A 25,916-nucleotide genomic window follows, 5' to 3' on the forward strand; every position below is an offset into this window, starting at 1 on the left:
AACATTTTAAGACAGCGTCTATAGGGCAGTTGTAATCTGTAATGTTCTATTTTCAAATGAATTCCCTCTATATACATTTCTAATCTCAATTGCAACAGTTTTGTCACTAATAATGAGTTTATTTAGGTGCTGTCCTTTTAAAATGCTACAATAATATATTACTTAAGTTATGTGTTTAGTGGGATATAAACAAATATTTGTTTTTGTTGGGCTATGTATTTTAAAAAGTCCTAAAATTAAAATTTTATTCCATCATACACAAGAATGTGAGGCATTTGACCTTTTTTTTGCACATTTCTAAAGGAAATTAAAATACAGTTAATTAAAAATGACTTCATATTTAGTATATGCAAATGACTGACTCATGACCAATATGTTTTGGCTGCGAGGTCTATTTTTTTATGTGTGTTGAAGTTGGCTCATGATTACTGTGTGATACTGATGTACATTCAATCATGTTAGAAATCCAAATACAGCTTTAATCATTTCAACATATTTAAACTAATATGCGGCTCAACTTTTTTAAACTAACATTAAAAAAAAGAAAGAAAAATGTACCCAAGTAAACCATTTACCAAATTAAAGGGATGAAACAAAATCACACCCAAAGCGAAAGTGTTGGACTTTTAAGTAACCAAATAAATAATGTGGAACTATTTTTTGAATAACACTCATTTACCTTTGGATAAAGTCTAGAGTGCATGAGGCCTCTTTTTGGTATTCCAAATTAAAGTTGTAGAATGAGGCAAACAAAGCTGCCAAGCCTGCAGCAAAGTTGGGATGTGAAGACAAGACCACCTGACCTTCTATACTCATCATCCAATTTGCTGAGGTCAGTGTCTCACCTTAAATAGTTAAACATTTATTCATTAATATAAATGTCTCTGACCAACCCAAGTTGCAATAGTAAACTAATTTAGTACCTTGAACAATCAATCTTGGAGAGTCTGGTAAAACTGATTCCTCCACATCTGCTGGTGTGGCTGTGGCCTAAAACACAAACATATATACAATAGACTAATATAAAAGACATAATTTAAGATTCACTCTAACAAATAACCCCACAAGTTTTGGAAACTGAAAGCAGAAGTCAAATAATAAGAGTAATTATTTAAATGCAGATTAAATTTACTTACATCAACTTGTAAAATCAGTGCTTCAGAGTGTTCTTTGAAGTGTGCCATCAGCAGGAGGACAACACATGGTGCCAGTATGGTAGCTCGACCTTGACAGAATTTGCTGGACTTCATTTGTTGGTTTTTGGCGAAAAAAGTTAACGATCATCTTCCCTCTGTGCTCAATTGCATCAGTAATTTTTTCAAGGATAGAGATGTCAGTTAACAGCTTAAAGTGATTATAAATTTCTTTTGGTGTAAAAAGAAATGGCCAGCCAGTTTTGAGCTCCACAATAGATGGGGCTGGACTTGCATTGATGGTTTTTCGTTGCAAGTAGTAGGTCCTCTCCATGAGCTGAGTAATGTGCCCTCTCTCTGCTGCTGCTGGACCCTCACGAGCATAAAGCTCTTTCATTTCCTCCTGCTTCTCTTTCAGAATTGACTCAGTTTCCCCTTGAGGACAATCAGGTTGCCATCTGATGCACCCATAGTGGTCCGATGGCCCTTTTGCTCAGTTTGTAGTTAGTGAACTGGAGTGTCCTTTCATCCTTCTGCACCTTCCTATTACACTGTTACGGTTGAGGTGTTCAACTCGCGTTTTAGCTGGTTCACCAGTGAAGCAAACCCACTTCCAATTCTGGTGCCATCTTTTAGAATGTCTGCAAAACTTTCTGGATATTCCTTAACAACCATCTTGGCGACTGTAACGCAGTCTGATCTAGTAGGATTGGGCTCAATAAGTCTTATTTCGTCTACAATGACTCTTATCATCTCCCGACGGTCTCGAGGAGTAGGCCGCTGTTGTGCGTTTATCGAGAGTTTTATTCCTTGGGGCATCTTGCTCCATGGGACCTTAAACTTGTCGAGCCAAGTACTAAGATCTATTACTCTGGATCTGTCAGTTGGGCTGGATGTACTTGGTGTACTGATGGTGGGTTGGCTATTCCTTAGACTTCTTGATACGTCTGCAGGTGTTGGACTTTGGACATCTGAACGAAGAACAGAACTTAATTCTTCTGAAAACAATAAAGAAATGCAGAATTGTTACATTAGATAAAGAGTTTCAAAAGAACACTTGGGGGACCAAACTAACAATTAGTATTTACCATGCTTTGAGAGATACTCTTTTTTGCTACTCATATTTATTTAGATGCAGAAAGTCTGCCAGAATCAATATACTGTAGAATGAGTTTTCCAGTTATAGTTTCTATTTCTATTTATCCCAATATACTTTTTAGTACTTTCAGAGGTGTGAAGCTTGTTACCAAAAAGTTAGGTTGTGCCTGGATATAAGCCACAATAGTGACATTCTATTTAATACGCTCCAGGGAGAACACTATAGTCTAGATGGAAACAGGGGTCCACGAGCACATAGTGGATTTTTTTCTCCCACCTGTTTTTCCTAAACTTTGAAGTGTCTATTTTAAGATTCTGACAGGTAACAGGATGAAATAATGTCCCATGAAATTTATTTTTAACCCTTTAATGCATCTATGGCAATTCTGAACCTGAAAAAAATGATGAAGAAATTGGCATATCTCCTTGAGTTCACAAACTTTACAGATAAATGAGCACACTTTTCCATACAATTCTGGGCCAAGGAAGTCAATAGAATGGTTATTTCTAAGTTTTTTAAACATTTTGACTCTTATCTGGGACAAAAAAAAGCAGAAAATGTTAAATGTGACTGTATGTTTTCATACACTAATTCCTGCACACTAAATAAAAACATCCTGAGATTGTACTTAATCCTTAAAGTGTGTAATTTGAGATTCTGACGGGTAACAGGACAAAACATGTTCTGTGGGGCTTATTTTTAATTTTTTACTACATCTATCCCAGTTCCAAACCTAAAAAATGATGAAGAAATTGGCATAGCTCCTTCAGTTAAAAACCTACACAACCAAATGAACACACTTTTCCATACAATTGACACATGTTGACTTAATTCTGGGACAAAAAAGATACAAAAATTAGCAGAAAATGTTATGATCGCCTGTATGTTTTCACATTATATTCCCATTATAACCATAGTCTATTTTTAGATCCTGACAGGTACCAGGACGAAAAAAGTAACTAGCTGCAGAACTAATTGATGATAAAATTCAACAATGTACTAAAAATAAAATATTAGTATAGTGGGGTACTAATAATTTTTATCCTCATTATCACCATTGAAGAGATCATCAAAGTCTCTTTTAAATCTCAGTCCCTTCCTCCAGATCATCGGTCCCCTCTCCAATCAATTCTGTCTCTTCTGCTCTTGCAAAAATGTCAACAAGAGAAGGAGGGAAGATGGGGCAAACTGACCAGACCGGCTCCAACACCCCCTCTTCCATTGTCTTCTCCCAACTCATGCACTGATCGTAAGGGTTTGGCCTTTCAGGTTTTCGCTGATCTGTCCTTTCTTAGAAGCCAACCCTGTAGTTTACTCTGTCTACTTTAAAACTTGCATCCAGGGCTCTGTTAACACCCACCATCTTTTGCAGCATCTTGGTTCTCACAGCATCAATGGAGGTCAGTTGACCATGGACATACATAACATTATCTCCTGTTGGAGCTCATTGCTGTCCGGCCACAATGTACCAAGCTGCAGCTTCTTCAAGAGAGCTACTTTTCCCTTGCCCTTGAGAGCACTGGTGCAGCATAGTATCCCAGAAGAGTGCTGCAGTATTTAGATCCCAGAGCTCCAGCTAGCTCAGAGACATTCACTACATGCTAAGGTTGACACTGCTGACATGGTAAAGGAGGTTCAGTAATGTGTCTGTGTTCGGGGTCCTCATCACACTGGACTTGTACCCCCACTTTACAGCTTGATGGAGGTACAGGAAAACACGGGTGTCTGTCTCCTCCTGGTTTGATTGCATGGCGTGGATCTCTGAAACCTAAACCCTCAACAAAATGTACAATTTTTAACACATACCTGTATATTGAACACACTACAATTCTAGCGCTCCATTCAAATGTTTTTATAGCGTTTGATATGTGATGACAGCCACAGTTAAGCACCGATAACTATGGTCTAGCTAGTTGCCGAGCTACCCACTGTCTTATAGAATTACTACAAACCTAGCTAGCCAGCTAACACTAAGTAACTATAGTGTATGTCAGCTAAATAAACTGTAGTTAGCTCGCTAGCTAGCGAGGTAATGTTAGCTACATGTAGCTGATATACACCACAGTTAATTAATTAGTGCTAGCTAGCTAGCTAGGTTGGTAGTCATTCCATTAGACAGCAGTTAGCTCGCTAGCTAGCTACATTTAGCTGACATACACCACAGTAACTTGCTGCTAACTAGCTTGACTGTAGTTAGCTAGCTGGCTAGCTAGCTAACCTAGATAACCTAGCTGCATGGCACACCTTTAAACCAAATAAAGTGTTAAACTAAGTAGTTAGATGTTTTATCAACCGATCATATTTAGGTTTAATAAAACACACATTCCATTACAACACTCCAAATAACTTCAATATGTTCCATCTAACCAATAACCAATGAACAGAACCAACAAAGCTAACAAATGCTACTCTAACAACAACTAGCTAGCAAACTCTCTAAATAAACCAGGTTTGGCTTGCTAATAAGCCTCACGTAGCACCACGTGAATCTAGTCTAATTTAAAAAGATTCCTAAAACAAAGGTTAATTCTTACTCACAAATGCAGGTGTTCTTGGAGTTTTCCTCAGGTGGGTGATCTCAAGAACAGCAGTAAATCCTGAGGAAACTTCTTCTTTCCAGGGGAAAACCGAACTGCCCGTTTGCCCCCAGTAGGTTATGGTTAAATACACAGGTGGCAGTTGTATTTGTAGGGCATCCCATGATGCATTGCGTTCTACAGTTTTACAATGGAAAATCGTTAAACGGTTATTTACTGTATGGTTTTACTGTAAAAAATACAGCAATTGGTTACAGTGTAGTCAGTAGCACTGGAGCACCACAGGGGACTGTGCTCTCCCCCTTCCTCTTCACTCTCTACACATCAGACTTCCAGTACAACTCTGAGATGTGCCACCTGCAGAAATTCTCGGATGACACTGCCATCGTTGGGTGTGTGAAGGGTGGTCAGGAGGAGGAGTACAAGAGACAGGTGGATGACTTTGTTGCTTGGTGCCGACTGAACCAACTGCAGTTGAACATATCCAAGACCAAGGAGATGGTGGTGGACTTCCGTAGGTCTGGACCACCCTTGCAGCCAGTCTCCATCGAGGGGGTTGATGTGGAGACAGTAAAGACCTACAAGTACCTTGGTCTGCAGCTGGACAACAAACTGGATTGGTCAACAAATACAGACACCCTGTACAGGAAGGGACAGAGCCGGCTCTATTTCTTGAGGAGACTGCGGTCCTTTAACATCTGTAAGAAGCTTCTGCAGATGTTCTACCAATCAATCGTGGCCAGCATTCTCTTCTACGCTGTGGTGTGCTGGGGAGGCAACATGAAGAGGAGAGATGCATCACGGCTGGACAAGCTGGTCAGGAGGGCCGGGGCAGTGGTTGGAATGGAGCTGGACTCTCTGGTTACAATAGCTGAGAGAAGGACTTTGGATAAACTGCTTTCTATCATGAACAATGATAGTCACCCACTTCACACCACCATCATGAAGCAGAGGAGTGTGTTCAGTGGCAGACTGCTGTCACAGAGCTGCACAACAGACAGACTCAGAAAATCCTTCATTCCGAGAGCCATCAGACTCTTTAACTCCTCCCATCGGGGACGGGATGCTGCTGACGACTGAGTTTAATCCAGGCACACCACTTGGACATTATTCAACAACTTAATTATTTATATTAACACTTCCCCAACCTCGCTTACATTAAAGTATACCTTACTCATGATTGGGTATTCACATTTTCACATTCTCTTTTTAGAACTGTCTTGTAACGTATGCATACTTATATTATATTATATTTCTATGTCACATCAGTCACTTTCGTAATCGATGTCATTGCACTTTACTCTGTTAATTATTTAATTATTTATGACCATTAGCAACATCTACTGCACTGCTCCGTTTACAGATAGATCCTTACCTTGTATAGTTAGGTTTTTTTTTTAATATATAGCCTTATATATTTTCTATTCTTCTGTGTTTTGATTTGTCTGAGTATGTTTCTTATTGTATTGTGTTGTTGCTGCTGGATGCCTAAATTTCCTTCGGGATAAATAAAGTATCTATCTATCTATCTATCATCTATCTATCTATCTGATAGTATGAAGCTTGGAAACAAATCCTATTGGATGAGCACTGGGGTGGATATAACATACTGTGGAGAACATTTCACTGGTAGAAAAAGAAATGTGCGCTGACATGCCAGATACTGTTGGGTAGAATTTATTATACCTCAGATAGTTCCGACCCTGCAATGTGATTGGCTAAGAGGTGTTTTTGAGTGGCATTATTAGCCGGTAATGCACTGTAACTATATATATACAGTTAATATAGCATATTTTAAGCTGAATGTAGGGTGGACTCTTGTAATTCCACGGGTATTGCCTGGACATTAATCTACACAGATTTCTCTCATGAAATATCAATGTTACATCAATGAAAAGCTCTGTGGATAAAATTCACTACAGCAATACGGCCCAGGAATCTCACAGTGGGAGAAGATTTTACAAAGAAGAATGGAGAGAAGATCCACCAAAAGTATAGTAAAAAAAGTTTTTATAAGACTGAACTCTTGCTCATGGGGATGTTAATAAGTACTTATCGTGCATAATGCCTAAACTTTTCTTTCCTTGTTTTAAATCTGTCACTTGGTCACTGATTTTTTTTTTTCTGAAATCAATTGTCTTGAGATTTTAGGTTCAGATAACTGAGGGGCATTTTAAAAACTCTGGGTTGACTCACAAACAGTGAGTGCACACTGAGTGTCACAGGGCATAAGATCTATAGAAGCCAAATCCAGCATAGGAAATTTGATTGGTGATCTTGGTCATTCAAAAAAATTAAATAAAATCAGTCACTATAGCTTTACAGGGCCTGTAGTTGAGGTGATGATCATAATACGTCTGCTGATGTTCCAGAGCGTCATTTCTAAAAGCTATATCTGATTGGATCTTTAACATTCTATACAACATTAGAATCAACCCCATATAAACACAAAGTCAGTGATCAATGAGAGTGTCTATCTGTAATTAACTCTATATAACATTAGATTAAACCCCATATAAGAAAGCCAGTAGTCAGTTAGAGTGTCTTCTTGTAATTAACATTTGTATATAACTAAATAAACAAAAAAAAGTCAGCAATCAGACAGTGTGTTTACCTGTAATTAACTCAATATGACATAAAAAATGAAACAAGATGAACATAAAGTCAGTGGTCATTGAGTGTGTCTACCTGTAATTAACTCAATATGACATTGCAATAAAACTAAATTAACATAAAGTCACCAGTAAGACAGCGTGTCTACTTGTAATTATCTCTATAAAACATTAGAATAAACCCAAATAAACACAAAGCCAGTAGTCAGTGAAACTGTCTACTGGTAATTAACATTAGAATATTACTACATAAAAATAAAGTCAGTAATCAGTGAGTGAGTTTACCTGTAATTACTCTATATAACATTTGAATAAACAAAAATATCATAAAGTCAGTGATCAGTGAGTGTCTACCTGTAAGTGTCTACCTGTCTACCTCCATATAACCATTTTATGTAACTGGAAATTTACAATCAATTCTAAAAAAGGAATAAAAATACAAATAATATTATTTATGCTTCTGAACAAATCTGGTAATCATCTGAGCTGAAAAACAGAGTTAGAAGTTAAACCAGTGACACAAACATCTCATCTTTAGCATTACACAGAAACAAAAAAAGCACAAAACAAGCTGTTTATTATTTTTTTTTACATATTGTTTTTGCTAATTGAATTAAAATAAAATTGCTTTCCTTCGTTTACACCTTTCATGGTGGCTGAAGTCATTTATCATCTTTCTCCAGCTTCTCTCACTTCACACACCATGTTCACATCATCAGCTTTTGCTGTAAAACACACAATTATGAACATATATTTAAGTGTTATGTTCAGTTTCAGTGTAATATAGAAATCTATATAAGTCTCAGTGAGGCTGAAAGTATGTTAATTATTAAGGATATAGAGGAAGACTGAGAGATCTCACCTCGAGCTCTGTAGCTTTTCACCCCCAGTATGATGGTGGACAGCAGATATGGAGACGCTGCCGTTAAAAAACTGAGCAGATGGAGCACTGAGAATGGCGCTCCTGTAAATAATAATATCTTTGTAATGTGTTTTTTAAGCCTTTAAGCTATTACGACATTATAAATCACTTGTTGTGCTTAAGAGTTTGTGTAGGAGCAGTTATGCACAAACCACTTAATATTATTATCACAGTATAACTGTAGTCTCACTAAGTGAGATTACCTGTAGGAGTCTCTTCTGGAGTACATTTCACGGTGGTCGTGTTAGAGCACATGTGTCAAACACAAGGCCCGCGGGCCAAATGTGGCCCGCCACGTCTTTTTATGTGGCCCGCGAGAGCTTGTAAGATCTTAGTGTCTATAATAAATAAGTCAGAAGCGTTCTTTGACCAAAAAATACATTTCCCACAATGCTTGTCGATTGTATTACCCGCAAAGTTACGGTTTACTGCCACTACACGGCAGTGTAGTCATTGATGTGGAAACCCTGCCGGAGGGAAGGTGTAACTTCGCGGGTGGAATTGAGACATATAAATGTTTATCCCATAATGTCCAGAAAAAGAGAAGTTGATGCAGACGGACGGCTGTGCTTCAAGGCGAAAGACCGGTATGCCTTTTGTGTTACGAAGAGTGTTACTGACCAAAATAAACGCTTTTTAGGAGAGATATAAGTTCTGTGTGAATATTTATAAGACAATAGCTGACAAAATCTGTTTTAATGACGTTAATAAACATCACTGTGACAGCGCTAGTCGCAGTTTCACCGCAGCAAAGTACGAGGACGTGAATCACTTATCTAACCAGCCTTTACTGATTTCTGCCCTCAATAACCCTTTCAATAACCTCCAATAGCCTTTGTGCCTTTAGTGGTGTGTCCACTAAACTCCGTAGTTATAAACATCATGAGGTTAGCAGCGCGATAACTGACCTGTTTATAATGTAATCCCAGCAGTGACTCATGCTCTAAACGGCTGCTGTTAGCTGATTGGGCTGAAAGATGAACTGTAGAGAGCTGTATTATTCGGTTACAAAAATCTTTATTTCATACACAGAAGAACTTAAAAATTTAAAAAACGCTCCAGACTGGCTGAGCTGAGCCCTGTAGCCCGTGGCTGGGCTGTAGCTCTGACTCAGTAAAGACTGCGGACTTGTGGTGCTGCTGCTGCAGCTCCCACTAGTGGTTGGATGAGGAACTGCTAAATCTGAGGAAATGCTATGTTCTTAACAGCTCACAATTTTTGATTTTATATTTATTAAGCCTTATTTCAGTTAATAATTTCAAAGTTAATATAACTTGATGTCATTTCTATTCACTTGAATAGTTTGGTTCTTGATTGATGGAGTTTTTGGATTTCATGACATGACAAATTAAAAGGATTTATGTTAATAGAGCAACAAGCAAACATTTTTTCCATGCAACTGTAATATTTGATTGAATAAATAATATATTGAGAGTTATTTAACATTAAGGAGTAATTACATTCATTTACATATATTACATTTGGTTACATTTTATTACATTTATAAGTTACATCTGGCCCTCGGAGGACAGCCAATATGCCAATGTGGCCCTCGGCCAAAATGAGTTTGACACCCCTGTGTTAGAGCCTTGCACAAATCTGCCAATTGCAGTGCAGTTCAGAGTAACGTCTCCATCTTCTGGTGTGAGAGTGAAATTCAGCTGAGCTCCATCCTCCTCCTTAAAACCCCTCCATCTGTAGGACACTGTCTGATCTTCAGACGCTCGACACAGAAGAGAAACATCACACCTGTTTGTAGCTGCTTTCCAAGTCTGTTCACTCTTAATCTCCATCACATCTGTAAATGCAGAAAAAGGTTATATAATCTAAACACCTAGTAGTTACAGTAGAGAACATAAAGCAGTCTCTCATTTTCCACCTTAATCACAGCTGTAAATGCAGAAGAATTGTGTATAGTCTAAAGGTTGTTACATTTTTTACAGGTTGTTACATTTCTATTAATTATATTTTACAAATTATGTTTAAAAGGCATTTAAATGTTTCTCAATTTTTGTTCAAATGAAGATAAAGATACCTTTTTGTGTTCTAATTATAATCAGAATTCAACAAAGTATTGAAATACAGAGGTTGTTCAGAGGTTAACTTACTTTCAACTATTAGATGATAGTCCAAGATTGTCTTCTCCCATTCTCCAGCTTCAGCTCGATAATGGTCGCTGTCTTTCATAGTTAGGTTTTTAATAGTTAAGGAGCTATCGGTGGCATTCAGATGAAATTTTTGAATAAATTCTGGTCTAACTGATTTGCTGTTTGCAACTAATAATTTTCCTTTTCTCCACTTGATATCAGTCAGATCCTGTGTGAGTCCCTGAAGCGAGAGGGAGACTGTACTTCCCAGGAGCGCATACTTCTGGAAATGAAGAGTACCTGGAGTTTCATCAGCTGAGGAGGGAAAAAATAAACAACAAAAAATGATCAAAGCAAGTGTGGTAAAGTCTGTTAAAGCCATTTATCAGAATATTATGTATGGTAGAAATGGTATCCAGCTCCAATATCCAACTTTCAGGACAACAGGAAAGCAGCCAAAATATATCAATATTTAACATGCTTCATTCCAGTTGGATTTGGCTGAGCAGTGTAGAGCATTTTGTAAAGTAAAGTGGATAAAATGACACCATACATTGTAATGAGAAGTACATTAACTGGAAAAGACAAAGACATAACGTATAAAGCCCTACACGGACTTTCTCCTAAATATTTGCGAGACCTTATCTCCTATTATGAACCACTGTGATTACTTAGATCTCAGGGTGCTGGTTCCTTAGTAGTTCCCATAATTCAGAAGAGCTCTGCAGGAGGAAGAGCTTTCTCTTATAAAGCTCCCCAACTCTAGAATAATCTTCCCGAATACTCAGACACAGTCTCAATCTTTAAGTCTAGACTGAAAACTTACTTGTTTAGTTTAGTTGTTTAGTTAGTTTATCTTTTGGTAATTCGTGTTTTTTTTTCCTTTAGATAAGGCTGCAGATCCAGGGGTTCATGGACAGAGGGAATTGTGGTAAACTGAGATGCTGGTGCTGTTGTTCTCCCACTGCACACGGTCACTCAGGTTTGTGGACGGTGGAGTGGGTGGATGCCAGTGTTTCAGGGAGCCTCTGTGCCTTTGTTACCTTCTGGCTCTCTGCCTTTAGTTAGGCTGTTTTATTCAGCTCTGCCAGAGTCATTAGTCAATAATCACACTCTGATAATGTTCTTTATTCTTTGTTTTCCATAAATCCAGTTAAAACTAATTCCATATCTCTATCTTTCTGTTTTCTCTTCTATCTCTTCTACATGTATGGAGATGCCCTGTTTCTGATGTTGCCCAGCCTTGCTCTCCACTGCCCGCTGTGTTGCATTCCTGCTCTATAACCCTGCACTGATCAACATTAACACAATCAAAGTCTGTTTCTATGTTAGCCATATCTCTTCATTATCAATTATGTGATCATCACATTTTCAGACTGATAGATTAGTACCTGTTTCTACACTACAGCTAAAGAACACTACACTGATCTGCAGGATGTGTGAGTGGGGTCTTCTGCACTGAATGTGAATGAAAGTGATCAGCCTCACTCACAAGCTAACACCTCTTGTATTCATGTGTTCATGAATTAGTATTAGTATTCATGGCCTCGCCCACCAGCAGAGCTGAAGCCACGCAGTGACGCTGTCTCGTCAACAGCGCTAGGAACAGCATGGCAGTTAATTCCTGTGTTATTTGTGCAAATAACACATCAGTGTTATATGCTTTGCCCAGTAATTAAGAGCTAATTAAGGAACAAATGGTTATAATTTGAAAACACCACCAATAAAGTACAGTACAGAGACAGGTAGGTGTATGTTTAGAACCTTTATAATTGTTGTACTATGGCACAGTGGTCTTTTAAATGAGGTACCTGAATTTAAATATATAACTGATTAAAAAGCATAACTCAGTAAACTAGTAAATTAGCTCATTAATAAATATCCATCCATCCATCCATCCATCCATCCATCTAGGACTTCCGAACTTTGTATAGGATCTCCAGTGGATTTGATGTTTTACACAGACTCTAAAACTAGGTCAGTGGCTGAACTGCACTTAGCAGGACATTATACCAGTGGCGATTGCTCTAAGACTGCAAGGGAAGCTCAGCTTCCCCTAAAATGTAAAAATAAATAAGTGATTAAATAAACACTGTTGTGTGTACATGTCACTGATTAAATATGCGCTACAACGCGCTGAACTTAGTTCAGAATCAGCTTCTTATCACTGGTAATGCCGCGGCTTTCCTCTCACTCATTCCCACAGCTTCACAGCGCTGCTTTAAACAGTGCGGACGCTGAGCGTCCACAGACTTCAATAGCGGAGCAAAGCTAAAGTGAGCTGGCTGACTGGAAGTGCTGTAACAAATAAAATGTACTGATGGCCATTCTTCTTGATGAAACTATCTCAGGACATAAATGAACAGGGGCAAGTAGTAAGTATTGTGTTATTATTAAAAATAATTTAAATAATTTAAATTAATAAAGGGATTATTTAAGGAAATTAAAAAGGAAATAAATGTACCTGCATTTTTTTCCTTTACCAACTTTAAAGATTTTGCGTAATGTTTTTTTTACTGATCATTTTATGTTTATTCATGTCATAGCGTCGTTTTTTATGTAATTGTTCAATGTAAACAATGGGTACCTTTTTGTTGTGTAGTGAAAACTTGAAAATAATGCCTTTTGTTTACAAAAAAAATAAATCTCAGGGAGAGTAGAATTTAGTATAATTTAGTATAAATAAAACTACATATGTCAAGATGTAGGCCGAAATTGAGCTTCCCCTCCTTGAAAGACCAGCATCCGCCACTGCATTACACGTTGTAATGTAACATATGACATTGCAAAGACTGTTATTACTGTAAAAATATAATATATAATATCTAAATATATATAATAATATTTTTTATTTTTATTTTATTTATCTTATTTATATTTCTAATTATTATTTTAAACTGTTGTTCACCACACTGCCTCGCAGTGCTGTTAGCCAACCAGAGGCAATATGTTTGCCTGTATTAACATTCATAAATAAGACCTGAAATCTTATCGTTCTTCCCCATCCACTCCTCTACTGGACTAAAGCAGCCTTATACCGGATCACCGAAGCACTTTTTTCACAAAAAACAGCTCACATGTCATCACTGTCATACTAGAGACCACAACTAAACATTTTAACATTAATGAAAAAACAATGGAATGACATCTTTAAATTTTAAATTATTATTTTGACAGATTATGCCCATAGTTTCTTCTTTTAAATGGCCAGTTATTAATACTACCCTGACTTGTGTAATCATAATAGCTTCTACAAAGACTAATAGCGACACCTAAACTTTCTAATTAGTACTGTTAATGTAAAACAGCTGATACAATCACTATAATTAAAGGATAAACACATTCCCCAATGCACCCTTTTAATGGTAGTAGTATACTAATCACGTCAGGTCTTTTTAGTAATAAGTTCAGTTTTTGGTCGAGAGAATTATAGGGTATGAAAGCAGGAATACCCAGTGGACAGGTTGCCAATCCAGCACACACCAACCATTCACACACATAATGACAATTTTGATTAATTTAGCATAGCCAGTTCACCTACAAACAATACAACTTAAATATCCAGAGAACATGCCCTGTACAATTCAAACTTCTTGTCTGAAGTAAAAAATAAAGAAGTCTCTCCTCTTTCTCTCTCATCCTCTCTCTTTCTCTCTCTGTAGATTTAAATGATACAGTATTTATTTCAATACTTACCATACCCAAGAAAAAGCAGCACTGCTCCAGAGTATAAAATACAGTATGTGTGAGAGGTTTTCATTGTTGTGAAAGACTAGTAGCTGAAGTGTACTGCTTCTTCCTGCTGCTGCTGCTGTCTATCTGTCTGTCTGTCTGTTTAAAAGTGGTCGTTGAACTCATGAGAACAAACATTTCCTCATAAGCTGCACTGAAAACCATGACGCACTTCAACTGAACACATCATGCCATAAATCATGGCACAGGAAATAGTTTTTGTGTGCCATGTCCCATGGAAGCTAAAAAAACACTACACTGATCGGCAGGATGTGTGTGGGGGGTCTGCTGCACTGAATGTGGGTGTGAATTGTGCCTGTGGATTCTTGCCTTTTGCATGCACAATTGTAGCCCCATGTCAATGGTCATGATCACTGCCATCCATCGTCACTTCTGTGCAGAGGTGTCAAGTAACGAAGCACAATACTTTCGTTACTGTACTTAAGTACACTTTTTAGGTATCTATTCTTTACTCCATTACTTATTTTTCTGCCTACTTCTGACTTCTACTTCTTACATTTTCACACAAGTATCTGTACTTTCTATTCATTACATTTTTAAACAAACGTTACTCGTTACTTTGTTACTACTACCTACCTAACTGTGATAATTGATATATTTTGCTGCAGCTTGGCTAGCATAGGGACAGACATGCCGAGACATGCCCGGGTAGCAGCTAACAGAAGGCTTTTATTCATATGATGAGCAATAATATGAACACAATCGGGACCCATTTGAATATCAGTAAATATATTTACAAAAACTCTAAGTAATTATGGATATTTTTGTGACGTGTGCCAGCGATTTAACCTTTTAACACGCCTTGGCCCACCGGCGGGCCAGAAATCCGCATGAATTATTAAAAACATATTTGCTTGTGTTTATCTGAGTAACTGTAGGGTCAATATAGACAAGCTATATACCATTTAAAAGCTTAGAATCTCATCTAGGTAGTCATCTAGGTAATTTGTTCTTTATATATTCTCAAATATTAACTAGTGGCATCTACCCTTTTTTTAAGGTTACTTTATACTTTTGTAATTTAAGTAGTTTTTGGAACACATACTTTTTTACTTTTACTTGAGTAAAGAGGTCAAGTTGATACTTCAACTTTTACGAAAGTGTTTTTAAACTGCAGTATCTATACTTCTACTTAAGTAACAAATGTGTGTACTTTTGACACAACTGCTTCTGTGACATATTTACAGTACAATTTCAGAAAGGGAATGTTCCATCCATCTGGCACCCACTTTCAGATCTCACTCTAACTCAAGTAATACATACAGACTTTTCATGAGCATGATTGCCAGTGATCAGCCTCACTTACAAGCTAACACCTCACAGCATATACAAGTGTGGGTGGTCCCAAGGTAACACTTCATTAATCCTTGTATTGTTATGCATTAATATATTAATATTTGTTTAAAAGAGAAATGCACACTTTTACTTGAATATGTTGGGGTTCATATTTTAAATATTTCCTAATCGTAAATAGGCTTCAAGTTCATAAATTATTTACACCATTTGCAAATATGTGTATACAACAGTACTGCATAATACTGTACTCGGCACTCTGCTCTCACCAGAGAACCACAGTAGATCACTGTTGTTTAGCTTCTGTTTCTTATTCACAGCCAAATATGTCGAAATAGATCAGAACTAAGACACAAACCCATTTTTTTCACATTTTCAGCAGTGTGTGTGTGTGTGTGTGTGTTCATCAGCTACAGTATCATATCAGGACATGCATTGTTTCTGCTGCCAAGGTCACCATTAGATTGGATGCAATGGACTTATTTCAGTTGCCGGTCAACAACTCTGGGACGACCCTTTTGATGCTTAGACATTTATGTTTGTTTGTGTTTTCACTGACAATTAAATATTTAATTGCGTTTGCTTTATTTTCATGACTATTTACATTGTAGATTCTCACTGAAGGCATCAGAGCTATGAATGAACACATGTGGAGTTTTATGTACTTAACAAAGCTAAAATAACAACAACAACAAAAAAAAAATATATATATAGTCTAGTTTCTTCAAAATAGCCACTCTTTGTTCTGATTACTGCTTTGCACACTCTTGGCATCATTCTCTCAATGAGCTTCAAGAGGTGGTCACCTGAAATGTTTTTTTCAACAGTCTTGAAGGAAGGAGTTCCCAGAGGTGTTTATTAGCACTTGTTGCCTCTTTACCTTCTTCACTCTGTGCTCCAGCTCACCCCCAAAAACATCTGGATTGGGTTCAGGTCCGGTGACTGTGGAGGTCAGGTCATTTTTTGTTAAGTACATAAAACTCCACATGTGTTCATTCATAGTTTTGATGCTTCAGTGAGAATCTACAATATAAACAGTCATGAAAATAAAGAAAACACATTGAAAAAGAGAAGGTGTGTCCAAACTTTTGGCCTGTACTGTATGTAAGTATGTGTGTGTGTGTGTGTGTGTGTGTATATAGCGTTATGATCTACCAGTCATGTGACTCTCCCCAGGCTGAGATAATAATATAATATAACAGTGTTGGCTGGTGAACACTAAAAAAAATAAAAATTTAAATTGTGTTTAAAATCAAGTTGAAAGTAACATTTTAAAAAGTAAATCACCCCTGAACTTTAGACAGTGGGCCTGGACAGATAGCAGTGAATGGTGTTGCTACTATCTAAAGGTCAGGGTCAGTAATGCAGTAAGGTTTTCTATATTAAAGTGTGTTATCAAAAAGTCTACACTGTAAATAATCCAGTATAAAACTAGACTACATTCCTGTCTGCTAGCTGCATTACTCTCACAACAAAGTACTGTTAACACAGAAAAAGAAAAAACAGTCAAATACTTTTTACAATAAACTTTCATTTAATTTTTGCGCAAAGATAAAAACAACAACATCACAGCTCATCACAGATATTTAGCCATGGAGCAAATATAATCTACTTCTGAATGAAGGAATACATTTATTGATAGTGAATAAGGTAAGAGAGTGAACATAGAAAAAGTGCAATATTATTAAAAAAGGTTTTAAGTTAATGTTACAATATGATGTAAAACATTTTATACTTCTGATAATCTAAAAAAAAAAAACAGAGTTAGAAGTTAAACCAGTGATACAAACATCTCATCTTTAGCATTACAAAGAAACACAATACACAAACAAGCTGTTTATTATTATTTTTATATATAGTTTTTTGCTAATTGAATTTAAATAAAATTGCTTTCCTTCGTTTACCACTTTCATGGTGGCTGAAGTCATTTATCATCATTCTCCAGCTTCTCTCACTTCACACACCATGTTCACATCATCAGCTTTAGCTGTAAAACACACAATAATGAACATATATTTAAGTGTTATGTTCAGTTTCAGTGTAATATATAAATCTATATAAGTCTCAGTGAGGCTGAAAGTGTGTTAAGTATTAAGGATATAGAGGAAGACTGTGAAATCTCACCTCGAGCTCTGTAGCTTTTCACCCCCAGTATGATGGTGGACAGCAGATATGGAGACGCTGCCATTGAAAAACTGAGCAGATGGAGCACTGAGAATGGAGCTCCTGAATTAGACAAACCTGAAACACACACAGTCATACACCATGTACAGAAAAAACATTTCAGTAAAGATATGAAATGAAATGAAATAATTACCTTGTAATGTGTTAATCAAGCAAAATCATTAAGATATGATTACATTATAAAGCACTTGTATTTGTATATTTTGTATTTTTATGTCCAATTGTATTGTTGTACTTAAGATATTGAGAAGAAGCAGTTATTGTGAGGACTCTTAAACCAATTAATATTATTATCACAGTATAACTGTAGCTTCACTAAGTGAGATTACCTATAGTGGGCTTTTCTGGAGTGCATTTCACTGTGGTCATGTTTGAGCCATTCCCAGTGCTGCCGGATGCAGTGCAGTTCAGAGTAACGTCTCCATCTTCTGGTTTGAGAGTGAAGTTCAGCTGAGCTCCATCCTCCTCCTTAAAACCCCTCCATCTGTAGGACACTGTCTGATCTTCAGACGCTGGACACAGAAGAGAAACATCACAGCTGTTTGTAGCTGCTTTCCAAGTGTGTTCACTCTCAATCTCCACCTTAATCACATCTGTAAATGCAGAAGAAGGTTATATAATCTAAACACCTGCAGTTACAGTAGAGAACATAGAGCAGTCTCTTAATCTCCACCTTAATCACATCTAAATGCAGAAGAAGTTTGTCATGTCTGGTGCTGAAAGCACGTCTGTGTCTCCCACATCCAGCTCTATCTGCGATTCTCACAGTAACAACTACAATACCCAGAACGCACCACTCCATGACACAACACACACTCCCGATCACATGACACGTCACATGACGCCACCAGGAAGCCCCGAGTACTGATTATCCTCAGTATTTAAGGACCATGCTCACGCTCACACCTCGCCGAGTATCTGTTTGGTAAATCCTACAATACAAAGCGTTTCTCTTGCCCTTGCTATTATCCGTGTATGATCTTGTTTTTGTTTTCTACCGACTTTGATTTTTGCCTGCTCCTTTGTGTTGGATACCCGTGTATGACCTGGACTGTTTATTGTACTTTGGATTTTTGCCTACCCTGTTATACTGCCTATCCGTGTATGATCTCTGGACTGTCCTCCGGTTATGGTATGGTTTCTCTACACTGTGTATTTTTGGTACTGACCCTGTTTCTGTTGACTACCCCTGTCTACTCTATAACTTTAATAAAAGTTATTTTATTGTATCTGCACCAGTCTCATTCCTGTCTGGCCCTGACAAGATACTCGGCCGTAATGACAGAGACTGCGGATACACAGTCTATTAAGTCTGGTTTGGCTAACCAGGGTCGGCTTTTAGGTCAGCACCAGCAAACGCTCGCTGGTGTGACTCAAGCTGTTGACGAGCTAGCACGCCACCAGGTTAACCAACAGCAGCAGCTAGCCGAGATTATGAGTCATCTCCGGGGTTTGTCCACCCAGAACCCTAGCCCAGTGGTTAGTCCTGTAGCCAGCCCTAACAAAACCACTACTCCCTTTTTCGCTGTGTGTAAACCCGAAGTCTATGACGGTAACACTGAGAAGTGTAATGGATTTCTGCTCCAGTGCTCCGTGTTTTTTAGCAACTCACCTCCTGCTTCTGATAAAGCTAAAATCGGGTTTATAATTTCTCGATTGTCTGGCAAGGCTTTGGACTGGGCTACAGCTATTTGGGAGAACATTTCTGAATCCAGCTACGACACTTTTTTGTCTATTTTTCGCAGCGTTTTTGATCATACACGCTATGGGCAATCTAGTGGAGAGCTTCTGATTACCTTGAAGCAAGGTAAACTATCTGTGGCAGCCTTTGCTCTGGAGTTCCGTACGTTAGCTGCTAGCAGCGGTTGGAACGACCCTGCTCTCATCTCCATGTTTTGACACGAACTTAACCCCGAGATTCAAAGAGAACTTGCATGCAAGGACGACTCACTCACCCTGGATCAGCTGATCGCTCTGTCTATCCGTCTGGATCAGCTCCTTTCCCGTAAGCCCAAAGCTGTTAGCCACACTCCTGTGGTTCGCCCGGCACTACTCCAGTCCGGGAATCCAGTTCCGGAATTTGCACCTGCACCCATCTCTGAACCCATGGACATCAAACGATCCAGACTATCCGTCACTGAGAGGCAGCGTCGTATTCGCCTTCACCTGTGTCTCTATTGTGGTGATCCAGGTCATCTGAGAGCTAACTGTGACCTCCGACCCAATTCTGCTCAAGCGTCTGCTCTGGGACAGCGCGTGGAGAGTACTCCACGCGCTAACGTGGTATGTACCCCTGTTTCTGAACTTAAAGAAAAATGTTTCATGTTGCCTGTTATTATTACCACTCCAACGGATGTGTTTTGTGTCTCAGCGCTTGTAGATTCTGGGTCGGAGGGGAACTTTATCAGCCTGGACCTGGTGGAGGAGCACGCTGTACCCACGAAGGATCTCCCTAAGCCTATCTCCATCCATGCCATCGATGGAAAGACTGTACGCTCCAAACCTGTGACCCAGCAGACTCTTTCTCTCACCCTTCAGGCCAGCGCTCTACATGTGGAACAGCTCTCTCTCTATGTGCTCCCACGCACGGAACATCCACTGGTTTTGGGAGCGCCATGGCTAAAGACACACGACCCCGTCATTTCATGGAGCCTGGGAGACATCACTGCCTGGTCTCCTTTCTGTCGTGAGAACTGTTTATCTTTAAATTCACTCTCTTTGCAATCTACCTCTGTTGAAAGCCCTAATTCTGTAGATTCCCCTGCTATTCCCTCCGAGTACTATGATTTTTCTGATGTTTTTAGTAAATCTAAAGCTACCCAGTTACCTCCGCATCGCCCCTATGATTGCTCTATTGATTTAATAGAAGGTTCTGTTCTGCCCAAAGCTCGTGTGTACCCACTCTCTCGTGATGAGGAGAAGGCTATGGAAGAGTATGTTAGTGAAGCTCTTGCGCAGGGTTACATTCGCCCATCCAAATCCCCTGTTGGCTCCGGTTTCTTCTTCGTGAAGAAGAAGGATGGGGGTTTGAGACCCTGCATAGATTACAGAGGCTTAAACGACATTACCAAGAAGTTTGCTTACCCGCTCCCGTTAATCCCAGCAGCTCTAGAACAGTTACATAATGCCGTGTACTTCACCAAACTCGATCTCCGTAGTGCTTATAACCTCATTCGCATCAGGGAAGGTGACGAATGGAAAACAGCGTTTTCCACCACCAACGGCCACTATGAATACCTGGTCATGAGCTACGGTCTCGCTAACGCCCCAGCCATATTCCAGTCGTTTATGAATGACATATTTCGCAATCTAATTAATCACTCTGTTGTTCTTTTTATAGACGACATCCTTATCTATTCCCCAGATCTCCCCACACACATACAGCATGTCCGCCAAGTTCTCCAACGCCTGAGAGAACATAGCCTGTTTGCCAAAGCCGAGAAATGTGAGTTCCACACTCAAAGGGTCACATTTCTCGGCTACGTTATCAGTTCCTCCGGTGTCCTTATGGACGATGAGAAAGTAACTGCCGTTACTAATTGGCCTGTGCCCCAGACCATTAAAGAACTCCAGCGATTCCTTGGCTTCGCTAATTTTTATAGGCGGTTCATCCGTAACTTTAGCTCCATTGCTGCGCCCCTTACTGCCCTCACTAAGGGGGCTGCTAAAATCCTGAAGTGGTCAACCGAAGCGGATCGCGCTTTCTGTGAGCTGAAAGCTGCGTTCACTTCAGCCCCTGTACTTAGGCACCCTAATCCCGAGTTTCCCTTCGTAGTGGAAGTGGACGCTTCCGAATCGGGTGTTGGCGCGGTTCTCTCTCAGCGTAGTGGGTCGCCACCCAAATTGTTTCCTGTAGCCTTCTTCTCACGCAAGCTGATGCGCTGTCCAGGGTTTACAGCACTGTGGACAGCACATCCCAGCCCCAGGAGGCTGAACGCATTCTTCCTCCCTCTGTACAGATAGCAGTCATCCAATGGGAGTTAGATGATCAGATTCGCCAAAGTAACGCTAATCAACCCAATTCTGAGGATTGTCCTCAGGGTAAAACGTTCGTACCCGTCCAGTTTCGAGACAGGCTCATCACCTGGGCTCATTCCGCTTTAACCTCCGGTCATCCTGGTGTCACACGCACGTTACAGTTACTCTCTGCCCGTTACTGGTGGGCTTCTATGCGTGCTGATGTTCACTCGTTCGTTACCTCCTGCTCTGTCTGTGCGCAATGTAAAACGCCTAAAACCCTTCCAGCCGGTAAGCTACTACCTCTCCCTGTACCTGAGAGACCTTGGTCGCATATTGCTGTTGATTTTGTTACTGATCTGCCTGTATCTGAGGGTTATACTACAGTTCTCACTGTTGTTGATCGTTTCTCTAGAGGGGTTAAATTTATTCCATTCCCAGCTCTACCTACTGCCTTCCAAACTGCTCAGGCTATTTATATGCATGTATTTAGACACTTTGGTATCCCCGAAGATATTCTGTCTGACCGTGGTCCTCAATTTACCTCTCGTGTGTGGAAGGCATTTTTTGAGCACCTAGGTGTACATGTCAGTCTCACCTCTGGGTTCCACCCTACATGTAATGGTCAGTGTGAGAGGGTTAATCAGGAACTCGGGAAATTCCTCCGCACATACTGCTTCAAACATCCCACTGATTGGTCACAATACCTCGTCTGGGCTGAAATAGCACAAAACTCCCTAGTCAACACTACCTCTGGCCTCACCCCCTTTCAGTGTGTTCTGGGTTTTCAGCCTCCTCTAGCTCCTTGGACAGCGGTGTCCACTGATGTGCCGGCTGTGGATGAATGGATGAAGCGCAGTGAGCAGGTGTGGGAGGACACGCATCGTAAAGTCTCTGAGGTACTGCGTGTGTACAAGTAGCGTGCTGACAGGCACCGTGGTGACAGCCCAGACTACCAACCAGGAGATCGGGTGTGGCTTTCTACCCGGGACTTTAGGTTTGAGGGTAGTTGTAGAAAACTCCTGCCTAAGTTTATTGGTCCTCTTAAGATTTTGTCACGCATTAATGAAGTTACTTACAAGGTGGAGTTGCCCCCTCAGTATCGTATTAATAATTCTTTTCATGTATCTCTCCTCAAGCCTATGGTCCCGGGTCCGCTCGCTGACACTGCACCGGCTGATGTTCCACCCGCGGCTGTGGAGGGGGAGGGGTCGTCCACGTATGCTGTCCGGGAGGTGACAGCTGGAAGATATTGAGCTGCTGGCAGGGGAAATCGAACGGCTGAGGAGGAAGACAGCGGACCAACGGACCAACGGCGCTGACTCCCAGAGCGGATGGCGCGAGGACGGCGGCGCTGGCTCACGGAGCGGATGGCGCAAGGACAGCGGCGCCGACTCGCGGAACGGACGGCGCGATGATGGCAGCGCTGACTGGACAGCCTTCGAAGATCAGCTTGAGATCGTGGCGGGTCGTAGGGGGTAAGGCGGGGTTGAGCCGTCAAGCCCGCCATCCCAGAGGCTTGCGCCGCCATCATCGCGCCGTCCGTTCCGCATGTCGGCGCCGCTGTCCTTGCGCCATCCGCTCCGTGAGCCAGCGCCGCCGTCCTCGCGCCATCCGCTCTGGGAGTCAGCGCCGCCATCCTCGCGCCATCCGCTCTGGGAGTCAGCGCCGCCGTGCTCGCGTCGTCCTCTCCCCGGCCACGACCTCCGAACAGCCTGCTGGCGTCGGAGCTATCATTGACTGTGCACGGGCCTCGGTGCTGGTGACTGGACTCCCCATAGAGATACCTGACGAGTTAGGGGTAAGTGAACTGGTGGGAGGGAATGTGTGTGATTCGGTGCGTGATACGGTAGAGGGTCCGCTGGATGCGGGGTTGAGTGTAGATCCGATAGAGGAGATGCTGGAGCGCAGTTGTGTGGGTTTATCTGGTCCCCAACAACTCCGTTTGCGCGAACTGATCGGCCGTTTTCGCACGAATTTCGCTGTGTCTGAGCGCGAGTGTACTAAAACTAGCCTTGCGGTTCATTCGATAAACACGGGTGATGCCCAGCCCATCAGGCTGAGGCCGCACCGTCTGGCGTTAGCAAAGCGCGTTGCGGCGGAGCAGTTAGTCCGCGAGATGGCGAGTACGGGCATTATTGAGCCTTCGAGCAGCCCGTGGTCGGCCCCGGTGGTCCTTGCGAAAAAGAAGGATGGAAATTGGCGCTTTTGCGTGGATTATCGGCGACTTAACGCTGTCACAAAGCTTGACTCCTACCCGCTCCCCAGGATCGACGATACGCTGGACCAGCTGTCTGGCTCAGCCTGGTTCAGCTCGTTAGACCTGAGGAGCGGATATTGGCAGGTGCCCCTCGCGGTGGGGGATAGGGAGAAAACCGCTTTCTCGCTCGGCTCAGCCCTATGGCATTTCACGGTGCTTCCGTTCGGATTGTGTAACTCGCCGGCTACTTTTGAGCGTCTTATGCAGCGTGTTTTATGCGGGGTTCCGCGGTTGTGCTGCGACGTTTATTTGGATGATGTCTTGGCGCACGGAACCGACTTCGACTCCGCACTGTCTCACCTTGAAATGGTGCTCGGCGCGATTCAGGCGGCTAACCTGAAGCTCAATCCGGCAAAGTGTAATCTGCTAAGGCAGCGCGTGAGCTTCCTGGGCCATGTAGTGAGCGGTGCTGGCGTGGAAACCGATCCCAAAAAGACGGAGGCGGTCCGTGACTGGCCCACACCGCGAGACGCAAAAATGGTTCGCAGCTTTGTGGGGCTCGCCTCGTATTACAGGCGGTTTATTAGGGGGTTCGCGGACGTGGCAGCGCCGCTTCATGCTCTGACTAAGCCTAGTGTGAAATTCCGCTGGTCTGACGAGGCGGAGCGGGCATTCGAGGAGCTAAAAAGTCGCCTGTGCAATGCTCTGATTCTAGCGTATCCGAAGGTGTCTGAGAGTTTCATTGTGGATATTGATGCGAGCGAACACGGCCTCGGAGCAGTCCTGTCGCAGGTTCAGGACGGCTCCGAGCGCGTAATAGCGTACTATAGCCGCCGCCTGGACAAGGCGGAGCGCAACTATTGCGTAACGCGCTGGGAACTACTCGCGGTGGTCGAAAGCCTTAAACATTTCCAAGCGTACGTGTATGGGGTGCCCTTTCTGCTGCGCACTGACCACGCCTCGCTACAGTGGCTCATGCGTTTCCGCGAGCCCGAGGGCCATCTCGCGCGCTGGTTATCTAGACTCCAGGAGTTTCGTTTTGAGGTTGTGCACCGCCCGGGCCGTGGCCACAGTAACGCGAATGCTTTGTCGCGCCGGCCGTGTGTGGCCGCCGACTGCAAACATTGTGCTCGTGCTGAGGAGAAATCTGCTGAGACCGCACGCTGCGCTGCAATCTCCGGGGATGTTACTGGCGCTGTCGGGGTGGCTCAGGTGTCCGTAGAGCAGCTCCGCGATGCGCAACGGGCGGATCGCGAATTATCGTGGGCAGTACACGCGCTCAGTGCGAACGTCACACCGTCGTGTGGGGAGGTGGTGCCGCTGAGCCCGATTGCTAAGGCGTTGCGCTCCAACTGGGCTAGTTTTAGTTTGTCCGACGGCGTGCTGTGCCATACCTGGGAGGATCCGGTGAACGGGCGGCGCGTTTTTCAGGTGGTGGTACCGCGGGCGCTTAGGGGATCGGTCCTACGGGGAGTTCATGGGTCACCTGGGGCTGGGCACTTTGGTGTCACCAAGAATCTGAAGCGCCTGAGGCAACGCTTCTATTGGCCTGGGTGTAGAACCGACGTGGAACTCTTCGTGCACTGCTGTGACGTGTGCGCTGCCAAGAAGGGCCCCTCGAGGGCGCCCCGCGCCCCACTTCACCCTTACCAGTGCGGCAGCCCGATGGAGCGGGTGGCCGTGGACATGCTGGGCCCTTTCCGGTGACGGACTCTGGAAATCGCTTTGTTCTGGTGGCAATGGACTATTTCACGAAGTGGCCAGAGGCCTACGCGGTGCCGGACCAAGGGGCGGTCACTACTGCGGATATCCTGGTGCGGGAGTTCGTTTGCAGATTCGGGGTTCCGGAAGAACTGCACAGCGACCAGGGGAGAAATTTCGAGTCGGAGGTCATGGCGGAGGTCTGCCGCATCCTGGGAATCCATAAGACCAGGACGACGCCCCTTCATCCGCAGAGTGACGGACTGGTGGAACGTTTTAACCGCACGCTGGCGGCGCAGTTGGCCATGGTGTCGGACAAGAACCAGCGTGACTGGGACAGGCACCTGCCGGTAGTGCTGCTGGCCTGTCGCTCCGCTGTGCAGGAGACGACGGGATTCACGCCGGCTCTGCTTATGTTCAGGCGCGAACTGAGGACGC

General features: G+C 42.0%; 2 protein-coding genes across 2 annotated transcripts in view; both read right to left on the reverse strand.

The window, feature by feature from the left end:
• Window positions 1-1,679: 1,679 nt before the first annotated feature.
• On the reverse strand, window positions 1,680-18,271 carry LOC125803959 (uncharacterized). The gene is made up of 5 exons (XM_049482786.1): window positions 18,250-18,271; window positions 17,950-18,132; window positions 17,561-17,677; window positions 4,767-4,985; window positions 1,680-2,131 (listed from the first exon to the last, which is right to left on the reverse strand). Exons 1-5 carry the CDS (start codon window positions 18,269-18,271, stop codon window positions 1,680-1,682), a joined length of 993 nt encoding a protein of 330 aa, XP_049338743.1.
• Window positions 17,193-25,916, reverse strand: part of LOC125803855 (SLAM family member 8-like) — a 63,746-nt gene continuing 55,022 nt past the window's right edge. The window contains exon 6 of the mRNA XM_049482228.1: window positions 17,193-17,342. The gene's annotated coding sequence lies outside the window, so the exon portion shown is untranslated. The remainder of the gene's footprint in view (window positions 17,343-25,916) is intronic.

This window comes from Astyanax mexicanus, chromosome 8 (assembly GCF_023375975.1).
Source record: "Astyanax mexicanus isolate ESR-SI-001 chromosome 8, AstMex3_surface, whole genome shotgun sequence".
NCBI lineage: Eukaryota > Metazoa > Chordata > Actinopteri > Characiformes > Acestrorhamphidae > Astyanax > Astyanax mexicanus.